The sequence below is a fragment of the Podarcis liolepis genome, assembly GCF_965112155.1.
Source record: "Podarcis liolepis genome assembly, chromosome: 4".
Taxonomy (NCBI): Eukaryota; Metazoa; Chordata; class Lepidosauria; order Squamata; family Lacertidae; genus Podarcis; species Podarcis liolepis.
Genome location: NC_139558.1, coordinates 42607301 through 42621257, shown reverse-complemented (window position 1 = coordinate 42621257; position 13957 = coordinate 42607301). Strand labels below are relative to the sequence as shown.

The 13957-nt window shown below is 44.7% G+C and overlaps 1 protein-coding gene across 6 annotated transcripts in view; it reads left to right on the top strand.

Annotated features, from left to right (window-relative positions):
- Positions 1–6365: 6365 nt before the first annotated feature.
- The window catches only part of SH3KBP1 (SH3 domain containing kinase binding protein 1), a 133864-nt gene continuing 126272 nt past the window's right edge, over positions 6366–13957 (top strand). For 2 of the 6 annotated variants that reach the window (XM_083501932.1, XM_083501931.1), the window contains exon 1: positions 6849–7745. Coding sequence is in view for 2 of the 6 variants with exons in the window: in XM_083501928.1 (XP_083358054.1) it covers positions 7742–7745 (4 nt within the window). In the remaining 4 variants the exon portion in view is untranslated. Of the gene's footprint in view, positions 7746–13957 lie in introns of all 6 variants that reach the window. The other 4 variants (XM_083501928.1, XM_083501926.1, XM_083501929.1 and 1 more) reach the window with 4 other exon arrangements.

The window sequence follows — 13957 nt, the reverse complement described above, 5'->3', positions numbered from 1 at the left end:
CACGAGTATCTTATGATTTCTCTAAGCAATTACTTTTGAATTGCTATAGCTCTGCTCACCTGGAGATTTTCTTAATACTGAATACAGGAATAGCCAATGTGGTGCCCTCCAAAGGTTGTGGGACTCATCTCCCATGAGCCCTAGCCAGCATGTCCAGCAGTAAGGGATGTTAAGAGTTGGAGTCCAACAATATCAGTATGTTTAATAAATTTGGTTACATTCTGTTACGCAAAACTGAAATTTGCCGGAGCTGTTAAAAAACCAGTAGAAAATGTGGATCATGGAGTGTGTGTGGATGACACCCAACATTTTGCAAATGGTCTTTCGCTTGTGCAACAGTACCTTTTTTTTTTTTTTTTTTGCACCCTTCCTCCAAATCTGTTCTGTAGTATCCCCAACCTTAGATCAGATATGTGGAAGGTAGAGGGGCTTTAGTGGGAAGATGGAATCGATTCCACCAGTGGTGTCCATTCTGCAGACGGATGAATAATTGTATTTCAAACCTTGTTGCAATGGAGTAAGTTTGTAACTTGGATCACGGAAGCTGCATGATGTATGCAGCTTTATCTCTGGGTCCACTTTTGTAATAGTGAATGGTGTCTCCAGGTTCCCAAAGTGCTACACTGAGTACAACTGTCTAATAATGCTTTCATAGAATTATGAACTGTGGCATGTCACAGCACTGAAAGCTGCAGGCATCCCCATAAGCTCCAACCCTTCATTCACAGCCTTTTGCTTAAACTCAAACCAAGGCCATTCGAAAAAAACAAGATGTTGGGAATAAGAAGAGCTGCATGTGGTTACTACATTGCAATGCATGACTAGTGTATTGTGGGGCAATGGATACAAATCAGAATATGAATAAACAACTGAAACTTGTTGCATCTGAAATAAAAGTAAAAGTAAAAGACAGGAAATCACTGTGAGAACAAACATAATTTCACAGAACAGAAGGTAACATTACTGGGTAATGAGACTTTAATTTCATTATAGTGAGCAGAAAAGATAGGCCCTAGAAGCCCAAAAAAGGCACACCTGTTTTCTTTTTTTAATCAGAAGGATGCAGATGGTGATATAAGTTTTTATGATATGACAGTTAAAATTCTGGAGTATATATCACAGAAGTGCTACTGTTCTATATTTCATAGGCTCATGTATTTTCAGGAGCAAATAAAGCACCTGTTTTCTGTAGCAGATAATCTTTTATTTCAGCTGATTTGTCTGGTAACACTTGTTAATGTAGGAGGCCTCTGAGCTGCTTAATTATTATTTTTAAAAGTTTTTTAGGAGTTGGGGAAATAATAAAACACAAATATTTTCCCCCGCCTCTTTAATTTTTGCAGATGTATAAAGTTCCCAATGTAAAAAGCGGTAAAAAGGATCTGTACAAATGATTGTTTTTCTGCAGTTGTTGGACAAGCTGTACCTGCCAAAATGCTCTCTTCTATACAATGACTGTTAACCATAGAAGAACAAAATTCTGCATTTGCACTTCCTGTTCTACCGGATCTGTATACCAGAGTGTCTTCTCACAGTAACAAAAGGAGGTTGCAGTTAACCAGATCTAAGCCTTGTAAATTTCTTCCCTAATTATAATACATTATAGGTTTCTTGCTATCATAACAGAGCTGAGTCTATTCATAACAACTGTCACCGGCGCATTTTTATCACACTTGGCCTACTTTTGTTGAGTTTCCCTATAACACACTCTTTTTAAAATCTTTCCATTTTAAAATAAGTGAGCTGTGAAGAATCCAGGTCTACATATAACACATTTGTCCTCCACAAAATACAATTCTGAATTCTTATGTGCAAAGCTCTGATAATTAATTGAAGCAAGTATCCTACCAACAGATGGGAAAGAGAGAGCTTATTAGGCCTTTAATTTAGATGGTGATGATTAATCCCTAGCTAGCTGTACTATAAACATTTCTTTACTTCAGCATCTCTTAAGGTGTATTTTGATGTCATAAGAATGTAAAAGTGGGATAGTGCTGAAGTTCATTGCTGATATGTTATTTATGCAGTCCCATGCTGTAAATGATCCATGCTGTGATTTTAACTAGAAATTCTTTGACGGTTTTTGGGGTTTCTAGGAATGGCTGTGGCAGCTGTAACTGTATAAATGCAAACTATTTTATTCCCCAAGCCTTTAACAATTAGGCGTTTGTTTGTTTGTTTGTTTGTTTGTTTGTTTGTTTGTTAAATGGGATCAAGCTTTAAGGCCTTTTTTAATTTAAAAAATCTGCAAAAATGTAATATAAATGTATGCACAGTATACCAATGAGAGGGGAACTGTCCCCAGAAGCATGTGATATGCCATTGCTGAAAATAACAAGCTTGGCTGAAGGGACATTTACAGTGGTGCCCCGCAAGACGAATGCCTCACAAGACGAAAAACTCGCTAGACGAAAGGGTTTTGCGGTTTTTGAGCTGCTTCGCAAGACGAATTTCCCTATGGGCTTGCTTCGCAAGACAAGAACGTCTTGCGTTTTTTGCAAGTTTGTTTCCTTTTTCTTAACACCGTTAATACAGTTGCGACTTGACTTCGAGGAGCAACTCATAGAACGCGTTGTGGTAGCCTTTTTTGAGGTTTTTGGCGATTTTTGAAGCTTTTCCAAAACTTTTCCGACACCGTGCTTCGCAAGACGAAAAATTCGCTAGACGAAAAAACTCGCGGAACGAATTAATTTCGTCTTGCGAGGCACCACTGTAGTCTGATCCAACAGATCCATTCTTATGTTAGGTTCTGGTTCTTGGCATGATATCAGAAGATGAGATGGTGAAGGCATATGGACCTTCTCACCCCTATCTGTCATTTATAACTAGGAGGGCTCGGCCTCTCTGCTCACTGCCATCTCACCCCACCCCATAGTAACACCAAAGACCTCCTTTCCAACCCATGGAACTATTACACCCCCCTTTCAGTTCCCCAACTCTGTATCTGAGGTGTCCTCTCTTGGGACTGGCACTTTTAAACAATGACAGAGATTTGAGTAAAGCAGGGGAAGCAGGATTCTGAGGGGTTGCCTTTTTATAGAAAACAAGCAAGGATAAATAGAGAGGGGCATAACACAGAAACAAACACCAAGAAATTCGCACAGCAGAACCTGTCCCAACTCCCTTCTCACTGTACTCAAATCTTTTTTTAAACTACCACTTTCCACCCGTCAGTGATCACTCTACTGAAGCCTCTGCCATTGTTTACAATCAGTTTTTCCTCCTTTCAGTTTCCTTCCAAGGATGTGGAGCCCTCAAGTATTCCACTGCTTTCTTTACTCAAACACCTGTTGTTTTAAGCCACCACTTTTCACCTGTATGGGTCCGTTCCTCCTCACTCTCATGCCATGGCTGTTATAACTGGTCTACTCTTTTGCTCCCCTTCCTCATCCTGACTTCATGCAAATCCAGGATTGTGATGCAACACTCCAAATCCTCCACTGGGGGCTGTGTGATGACAGCATGATATTTTTATGTATATAGGGAGATGTAAGCTAAGCACCAGTTTGCTTGCTGCTGCTTCTAGTTTGGTTACACCACACTTCTGCAAATGTAAGGTTCTACACTTAGGCAGGAAGAACCAGTGGCACAAATATATGATAGGGGACACCTGGCTTGCCAGTAGTACATGTAGTAGACCAGAAGATTAACATGAGTCAACAGTGTGATGCAGCAGCAAAAAAAAAAAAAAAAAAAAAAAAGCTATGCTGTTCTAGTCTGCAGCAATGGAATTAAGAGTCCCAATCAAGGAAAGTCATAGTCCCGTTCTGTTTAGTCATTTTGTCGTGTCCGACTCTTCGTGACCCCATGGACCAGAGCACGCCAGGCACTCCTGTCTTCCACTGCCTCCCGCAGTTTGGTCAAACTCATGCTGGTAGCTTCGAGAACACTGTCCAACCATCTTGCCTTCTATCATCCCCTTTTCCTTGTGCCCTCAATCTTTCCCAACATCGGTCTTTTCCAGGGAGTCTTCTCATGAGGTGGCCAAAGTATTCGAGTCTCAGCTTCATGATCTGTCCTTCCAGTGAGCACTCAGGGGTGATTTCCTTCAGAATGGATAGGTTTGATCTTCTTGCAGTCCATGGGACTTTCAAGAGTCTCCTCCAGCACCATAATTCAACAGCATCAATTCTTCGGCGATCAGCCTTTATGGTCCAGCTCTCACTTCCATACATCACTGCTGGGAAAACCATAGCTTTAACTATACAGACCTTTGTTGGCAAGGTGATGTCTCTGCGTTTTAAGATGCTGTCTAGATTTGTCATCGCTTAGAACGGGAGTAGCCCCGTTCTATTCTGCCTTAATCAGACCCCCACCTGGAGTACTGTGTTCAATTCTGGGCACTACAATTTAAAGAGGATATTTACAAGCTGGAACGTGTGCAGAGGAGGGTGACCATGATCATCAAAGGTCTGGAAAACAAGCCTTAGGAGGAACAGTTGAGGGAATGGGGTATGTTTACCCATCTTCAACTATCTAAAGGACTGTCACATGGAGGATGGAGCAAGCTTGTTTTGTCCAGCTTCAGAGCCTAGGACCCAAACAAAAGGATTCAAGTTACAAAATACAAGAGTCCTACTAAACATCAGTAAGAGCTGTTATAATAATAATAATAATAATATCTTTATTGTCATTGCCCCCTCTCGGGGACAACGAAATTACTTTCAGCATTGAAATTACTGTTCAGCATTGGAACAGTTTCTCTCAGAAGGTGGTGAACTCTCCCTTTTAAGCAGAAGGTTTTAGGCAGAGGTTGGATGGCCACCCCTTATGTATGCTTTAGTTGAGATTCCTGCATTGCAGGGCGTTGGACTAGGTGACCCTCGGGATCCCTTTCAACTCTATGATTCTATGATTCACTTTTTCCCTATAGAAGTGATTAACTATGTATGAGAGAAAGAAAAGAACTTCATTTGGAAATAGTGCTTGATAAGGAAAAACTTGCTTCTTGGACTTAGAAGCAATAGTGATGGGATAAGCTCTGCCTCCAATAGTATTCCTTAAAGTGTGTAAGAGGTCAATGTGTCCTTTGCTTTGGAAACACATAGTGTGATTTCCTCATGGACATCTTGCACCTTGATTACTAATGTAATTAATATAACCCAACCCCAACTCCCTTCTCACTGTACAGTGTGCAGTGTGTCTTTGTGTCCTCTAGAGGGCCATCTCACACTAAAAGAAAATTGCTCAGGGTGATACACATTCATTTCCTCTGCTTTTCAGGGTCTTTGCAAATCATGGATCTTCCTCACTTTCTGTTATAATAGACACACCAGTAACAACAGAAAAGATGCACAAGTTGTCAGCTTCTTGCCTTGCTATTAACCAGCAATCAGGACTCTTTGTTACAGCAGCAACAATGAGAACAAAGGTACCTGCTGCTTTTCTTCCTCACCCTTCCACCTTGCACCTTCAGATTATTTTATAAATTGTAGCCAGACCCATATTGAGGCATGGCTAGGAACACCCCCTGTCCCATTATGAGGTGGCTAGGGTATTGCCGCTGCTTACGTTGCTTGCAGCGGCATGGGGACCAGGCTTAACCGCACTATCCCAGCTGGCCACATGTGAAAAGCTGGGATTCTGCAGTTGGAGAGCCTAGCCCTTGCACCACTGCAAATGAGCTTGTGCCCACAGGGACTGGCAGGGTGGGAGGCCAATGGCAGATGGAGCCAGATCCATTGGCAGGCAGAGCCAACTCATTCTGGTTCTGTCTCCATGCTCCTCACTGCGGAATTTTACAGGGATAAAACAGAAACAGAAAGTGAGAGGCTGACAGATAGTGTCACCCCTTGGGCTGGCTGTAAGTAAGAAGGCAGGGAGGTGAGGGCCAGCTGAAAGCAGTCTGAGGTTGGTGGGGCAGTGCCCCATTTGTCCAAACTGACCACTGCATCTGACTCAGGGCAGAAGGGAAGCAAGGTAATTTCCCTTCCTCCCTGGAGCCACTGAGGCATTTTAAATGTGTGTGGTTGGTTTTGTCTGCTTTCGGGTTTAGAAAGGGGCAAAAGAAACCAGCTACCTCATCAAACAGTCAGACCCCACTGTATATGGAAGTGAATTGTACTCTCTATATTAGATTACTTTAAAAATCAATACAATATAACTGACAAAGTGAAAGGTTGGTTCTAACAAGATTCTATTCATTCAAGATGCCGTCACATATTATTGTCAAGGGCTGAACCTTCTGCACGCAGAACATGTGTTCTACAACTGAGCTATGGTCCTTTAAAATACTCGGCTCTTCTTGCCATTTAAATTTTGAATAAATCTTAAGAATGTTGCCCCTCCTCCATTTAAATCTGCTTTTCTTGTCTCCTCCTCATGGCGGCCTTGAAAACAGGATGTCACAGACCCGTTCCTGCCATGCACATGGCCTAAGAATAATTGTCGCACTCTAGGCACGGGCATTTTAAAAGGACTCCGCAGTCCCCCTTGCTTCCCCCGCCGGCACTCATCTGCTCCGGCGTGCCGTGTAGCTGTGCGCGCGCTGCTTTGGCTTTGGAACCGAGTCCTTTTGCCAGGAAACCCAATTCTGCCCCGGTTGGCAGGATCCCGCCCCCAGGCGCCTGCAAGGGCGCCGCTTACACCGCGCGAGGCGGTTTTTTGTGGGTGTGGCGGGACATGCGGCCAGTGTTGTGGGAGAAGTGGCCGGCGCCTGAAAAGCACCCGCGTCTCCGTGAACGAGGCAGTCCCCCTCCCGGGACTTCGGCACTACACTGGGCTTCTCCCCGCGCCGGACAGCCTGCTCCAAGGGCGCCTCCCCAACCCCATTCCCACCCTGCAGGCGCGCAAAGCGCCGCGCCCCGCAAGGGAGGTTTCTGCCGGGCGCGTGGGTCGCCACGCATTGCATACAGGGGGCTCCACAACAAGCGCCTCCCTCTTTCCTACGACGACGACGATTACTACTACTATCCCTGTATGATTGTTGGCAGGGAGATTAGGCCCCACGAAGCTCGCCCTGTGGCCCTGCTCGCCCACCCCCCTCAGCGGGCGACGCGTGTCCGGTTTTCTCCCGGCAGCTGCCGCCGCTGCTCGTCCGAAGGCGGTGCGCCGCGGCGCGTTCTCGCGACACTTTCCTTTCTCGCTAGCGGTTATCTCGACGTTGTGGTGAAACCGGCGCCAGCCCGCTAAGCGAAGCGAGCCCGTTTTGCAGTAGCGCCTGCCGCCGCCTCGGTTGTCCTGGGAAAGGGCGACGTCGCCGCCGCCGCCACCCCTCAGCCTCCCCATTCCCTTCCCGAGAACCGCCACCGCCTCCCCCTCCGCTCTCGTTCCCGCCCTGGCGCGCGCGGGCGCGCGCAACCACATCCACACGCGCACACTCGGCTCTCTCTCTCGCAGCCCCAGGTAGAATTCGGCTGCCTTCGCCCGCTCCTCTCCGCGCATCCCTCAGATTTGCAGGTGGCGTGTCAGGTGTTTCGCTTCGTGGTTCTCTTCTTCGCCGCCCCACCCCTTCCTCTTTTTTGACGCCAGGAAAAGCCTTTTTTTTTTTTTCTCGCTTGCGGGGGAAGCTTTTCGGAGCAGGAAATAAGATGCAGCGCCTCTGTTCTTCTTGCAGCGGGCACTGACTAGCCGAGAGGAAGCCACGAAGAAGCAGCAGCAGCAGCTACAACGGGCGGAGGAGGAGGAGAGGAGGGCAGCTTCCCGTCATCTGCACCGCCGCCTGGCTCGTCTCCTCTCCCTGCCAGACCTGCAACCACCTCAAAACTTTCAGCCTGTCTGGCGGAGCCCCAACGCGACATCAATGGGTGAGTGTGGACGACACCGGCTGGGCTGGGAGTGCTCGTGCCTGCGCCTATCCCTCCCCTCCCACCTCCTTCTCTCTCTCTTGGCCAAAGGAGACTTGCTGCGTGGCTCATTGTAGAGACCAACCTTGCACGAGCCCCTCGACGTCGCTAGCAGGCCGAGGCAGCCAGGCGCTGCCCTCTGAACCAAGTCTGCAGGGAAAGCCTCTCATTGCATTGCACTGCATTATATTTTGAATAACAGCAATACTAGCAACCACGCATCGTCAGCTAGATCGGCGAACCGCGAGGGCGCCCCCCCCCAATGTTTCTTTTCTGGGTGTGTGCGCGTTTCGGTGCAGGGGAGCATCCTGCCTTATTCTCTTCCTAGACCTTTAACTCTTCGCTTGCCCCTTCCTCGGTGTTGACTCTGTTCGCGTCGCGCATGTGGCGAGATGTAACCGGAACCGTGTGAATGAAAGGCCAAAAATAAAACAAAAACCCGAACCAAAACAAAAACCGCACGACGGCACCTTGCCACGCGCGGGCAAAATGTGTGTGTTTGTTAAAGAACACACACACACACACACACACACACACACCCTTCGCTCTCCTGTGGTGCCGCCCTGTGCACGACCCTGTGTGGCCAGCTGTAATGTGAGAGACGGGAGAAGGGCGCCTGGGGGCCCGAGATGGATGAAGTGGAGATAAGATAAAGAGGGGTGGGAGGAGAGCCTGTTTCCACTTCTTCTGGCTCTGTATTTTTGTGTGTGTGTGTGAGAGAGAGAGGGGGGGGGAAGGCCGATGCAAAAATCAGCCCTCGCTGCCTGACAGGAAATCGGAGGGGCGTGCTGTGTCTTTGACATTTTTTCGAGGGAGGGGAAGAGAGTCTCTCCCTTTCTCCAGCCCCCTTGCCCCTCCCCGCACCGCCCGAAATGCCTGGTTGGCAGCTTTGCACAGCATCTCTCCTCCCTTCCCTTGGAGACGCCTCACCCGAGGCTCTGCTGTGTAGCCCCGCTGGCTTACCTGTGTGCAGCTCTCTACGCCGGACTCTAGGGGCAGCTCTCAGACCTGGAGGTGTGGCCGGCTTTTGGAAGAGGCTGCGGCTGGCGAGCCTCATCGATCCTGGCAGCCATCCATCAAGGAAAGGGCAGTCTAGGGTTACCAGATGTTGCTTGCCGCAGCACCACCAAGGAGGGATGGAGGGATCAAATACGGTGGGTCCATTGAGCATCAGTGCTCTGGAATGTCCTCCCTCCACTCCCTTGCTCTTATTTTGTTTTTTAAAAAAACTTCTAATTGGCAAGCCAAAGGGTATGCCTGATGTTAGAACATGGCTTTTCAGGAAAGAGAGCAGCAACAAACAAAAATTAAAACGTTGAGCGTAGTAGGGAGTTCATCATGGAGATAGAAAAGCCCAATAGGTTTGCAAGGAATCTCTTGTGTCGCATGTCAGCAAGAGTTAGGGAATGAATCATCCGTTTATATCGCTGTCAGGGGCTCTGGAGAGGCAGAAGAGGCAGCCGTGCCAGGCACTAGCAATCTGAAGGGCAAGCGGCCTGTTTCTGCCTGAAGAAGGGGCTACATTCACACTTCCACCATGTGTTTGTCATAAATACAATGTGCTCTCTGTTGCAAGCATTCGCGCTTTTGGAAAGTGGGGTGTTGAGCTGTTCTGCAATAGCGACCCTATAGTGTCACATAGTTTTTTTTAGAACATAAAAAACCCCACTTGTTGTATGCAATATATGTTTAGAAGGCAGCAGGCTGGAAGGAATAAAATGAGAGGAGTTTGGGCATTTTACAGTCAGTACATGAATATGGAAGGGTTTTTGGGTGAGGGGGAGTCATTCCTTGTTGATGACTGAGCAAGCTTTTGAGCTGGCCAACTATTTAAGTAGGGATTTGCAACTGTAGTTCCTGTGTGGGTCACATGATTTGCACCAGTTTTTCACTGCTGAGCTTCAGTTACTGCTGTAATATAATGAAGTTCATTCAGTATGTTGGTATTGCATTCAGATGCACTGATCTGAGTTCAAATGCTATATTTAATTCACCATTCAATGCTTCTGATGTTCCAGTATTCAAGGGTAGAAGGATTCTGCTGGTCACCCTGACATTAAACTTTAATATACAACTTGGTGTGTGCATGTATTTTGCTCATTCATCCATATCTTGATTCAATTCTGCTACCCGTCAAGTTTAAATTGAGAAGGATCTTGCAATATTTTGCTTCAGTATATTGATATTTTAGGGGAACTTAGTTTCTCAGACAATATTTTTTTTGTACATTTCTTTCTGTATGTAGATTCTGATATAGATGTTCAGAGACTTAACCAAAAAAGAAACATTTTCTTTAGAGCTGGTGTTGCCAAATCTGTTACTGGGGAAAGGGATGTGATTGTCACCTGCAACATTTTAAAATAAGCTTCAGATCTTGATCCTGAGTTTGTTTCTACCTCAATATGGTTCTTGAGAAATTAATGGTTTGCTCTGTACACATTTTGGAATTGATAGTGTCTTTTTGTAGTGATTGTTGGAGGGTATTGATAAATTTATTTATTTTTTACAATATCGCTTAATTACTATAGCCTCTTAAGCCAAACGTCTGATGCGGCTGTCGGCTATTGTTTCTGGGGTGCCTGCACCAATTGGAAGCTGTGCCTTGGTTTTCAAACATTTCGGAAGTTGAATGGACTTCTGGGATGGATTACATTCGAGAACCAAAGTACCACTGTACTGTAATAAGAAACGCCTTGGCTACTGTGTCTGCACCAGTTATATTTTGTGGCAGTTGGGTCTGAAGGTGCTTCAAGTTGCATATGCAGCCTCTTATGTGTCCTGTCACTATTTGTTTTACATTTTCATTTTTTTTGAAGTGCGAACATTACCTGAAATGCAATGATTTGGAGCAGATCCAAAATAGGTTTATGCGACTGAAAAGACTCCTCCTATTCACAGATGGAACCAAGATCCAGTGGATCTGCAGGAAGAGGAGGAAAAGGCAGTTTTCACAAATTCCTCCTGCAGAACTCCATGCCGCCTTTCATGCTGCTGTGGAGGGTGTCTAAACTTTCTGAAGAATATTTGGGGACACATGGTGCAAAGTAGTTGGTAAAAGTCAGCCCCCTCCTTCTGCTGATGGGAGGCCAAGGGATGCTGCTGCCAGGCGATACCTAACTAGGATCCAAGCCATTATCCCAAATATTGTCCTTCATCCTGTCTTATAGGCCCTCATCCACTCCTATTAATATGGATGATCTTCATACTGTTTGGAGGGATGCAATGTACTGTGTGTCCACATTACATGACACAATTTGCTTTGTCTGTAGTAGGCAGTACTGCAGTTTGCCTCCCTACCACAGTAACCTTTGCTCCCTACCACAGTAACATAACACCACCTGCTTCCCAAACATGTGCTCTCCCACTGAGCTATGGGCCTTAACTGGATTGATTTTTAGCTTGCTAAATTGTTGGTCATCAGTGACAGACCTAAACACCTGTCATTTAAGACTCTCCCCCCTGTCACAAAAAGGGATGAAGAAATGTTGCTGGGCTCCAACTCCCATCAGCCTTAGCCAGCATGGTCAGTGGTCAAGGATGATGGAAATTGTAGTCCGGGAACATCTTAGAGGGCAACAAGTTCCCACCCCAGTTTTAAAGGGAAAGGTTTTCAAATTGTAGTGATTTGAATTTATCCTATTAATTCACAGTCATTGTGAGTTACAGAATATATAATCTATTATAGTAAAGAGAAGGTTTAAATTGTTCCTTAAAATTTGAATTCCTTTGTTAATGGTAAATACAACCATAACCATTTATCCAGTTGCAAAGAATGTGGACTAGTAAATATTTTGATGGAGAACCTAGGAGGGAGGCATGTCTTGAAGCAAACTGAAAATAATACAGAACATGAAGCAGATTGACAGACTGCATAATAGAAAATACAAAGTTGAGACACATAAAAGAAAATAAATACAACTTATTCAAACATTTATGTTGTTTCTTAACACATAGGTATATTGGGTATTGGACACCATTGATCTATGTTCAAATTTGAGAAACCTGTAACATACTGAGAAACCCAATTTTTAATCATGCACATAGCATGTCGGTTTGTGTGTATATATTACATAATTTTTTCCCTTCTAAAACTAAATTTACATTACAGAACCAATTTCCCATTGTTGCATAAACCCTCATCTCTGGTTTGTGTCTAGTGTGCAGTCTGGTGTGCTGTTATTGCTTTGCTACTGGATAGGAGCATTTAACACTTGGATAACTCGACAGTGCTGATTTTTGTCCATTAGGGACTCACTCAGTGGAGAAAATAATTTACCCTCAAGGCTCTGAGATATATTAAACTACCATCTTGTGGTTAAAAACCTTACAACGATTTTTTTTTAAGAGTTTGCTTTAATACCAACATGGTTTTCTTAAAATTGCAGGGTAGGAAGGAACCAAATGATAGTTGTGTTTGAAGTAACTGATGCAAGTCAGACAAGCCCCTACATATTCACAATCCAGTTCGCAGTGTACCCCAGTGGGGGAGTTGATATAAACTACATAATGTCACTGCTTTGAAAATAGATCCAGATAATACAACCATGAGAATCAAGCTGTATTATCTAGGGATGACCCAAACAATAAGAGCAACAACCCAGGGTCTCTCGATATCCCTCCTGACAATTCAGCAAAGGTCTTCCATAGAGCCTGAAAATTCCAACTGAATGCAAATCTCGGCAGTCTCTTGCTTTTAGTTGTGACATATCACTGGTTTCCATGCTAGGTTCTCTTGAGCAACCACATTATTTTGAGTAGCTTAAGACCCCCTTTTCCTGCTGCAAGTGTGTCTCTCTGTGGGTCAGAATGTCAGAAATAGTGCTGGGAGTATATTGCACTAGAGTGCCATAAAATACCAGTGATAATTTCCATTTGCCTTTGTGGCCTAATACCCAAAACTATTACATGTGTTTAAGATTAAAATGGTTCATTTTTTCCCATTTTCTGGGCCATTTTGTTGACTTTAATACCAGTATTCTGTATGTTCTTTATGATTGCTTGTAAGCTAGCTTGGCGTAGAAGTTGCTTTGTAAGCAAAGTTATGTGTTTCCAAAAAATGAAGCTTTTTTTGGTGAAAGCCATGAAATGTTGGGACTGAAAAGCTGTTTGAGGGTGCTGTATAATAGTGTTGTATGACTGAGTCAATTTCCAAGCAAAATAAACACATGAAGCCAGCAATAATTATTTGGGAACCCCAGTTTGGTCTCTTCCTGAAACTGAGCCACAACACCCCTGCACATTGGTTGTATTAATGAAATCCGTAATTTCTGACCATCCACAGGACTGATGTTTGCAGAGCTGCTCCTTTTCTAGTCTTTGATCCATTCACACAACCTAATTTACATGTTGAAATATAGGTGAAGTTAAACTTTTCATGATTCACTTTATGAGTGAAGGTTGAGTGGCAGAGCAGCCAAACTACTTTCTTCCCATTCATTCATCCATTTCTGTTTTTAGTGTGTGTCTACCTTCTTCACAGAGTTGAAAAGTTCTGAAAGTCCACCTTGCCTGGCCACCACCTGCACTGTGCCAGCTTTTCTACTCGTCTGTTTCCCAGGGATAAACCCATTAATTCTTCCTGCCATGGTATGTTATAAGCAGGGAGCAGGCATGCTATGGAAAGGTATTGTGAACATCTCCTCTAAGCTTGTGACTGCTCCTGGGAAAACTCGCATGCTTGAAATCTAATCAAAGTACACCTGTTTCCAGAATGCCCCACCTAGCTCTGAAACTAAACACACAAGGGGCATTGTGATGTCACATGCCAATCTCAAAATGTCCTTTCTGAACAGGCTGTGTTTAGTTTCAGCTAGTTGAGATGTGATAATACAGAGCTTTCCAAAATCACTGCTGCTTACAGGTCAGTTTCCCCAAAATGGCTTAAACAAATGAGGCAAGCCATGTACTTCAAGGTGGGGGTAGAAAGCTATTTGTCTCTTCTGTGGTTTATTGCGTGTTAACGTTGATTCTATAACTGTGTAAAAGAGAGGTTTTTCAACTTGGCTCTTGGTTCTGTCATTTGCATTTCTGAAATCTCCTGGGCATAATGTTTTCCCTCTCCACACTTCCTTGTCAGGTCCTATGATTTTCCTTACTTTGAGTCATTGCTTATATTTGCTAGCAATCGCTTAGGCACAGGCAGTAAAATCCTAGAAACAAAGAGGCTCCAGAGA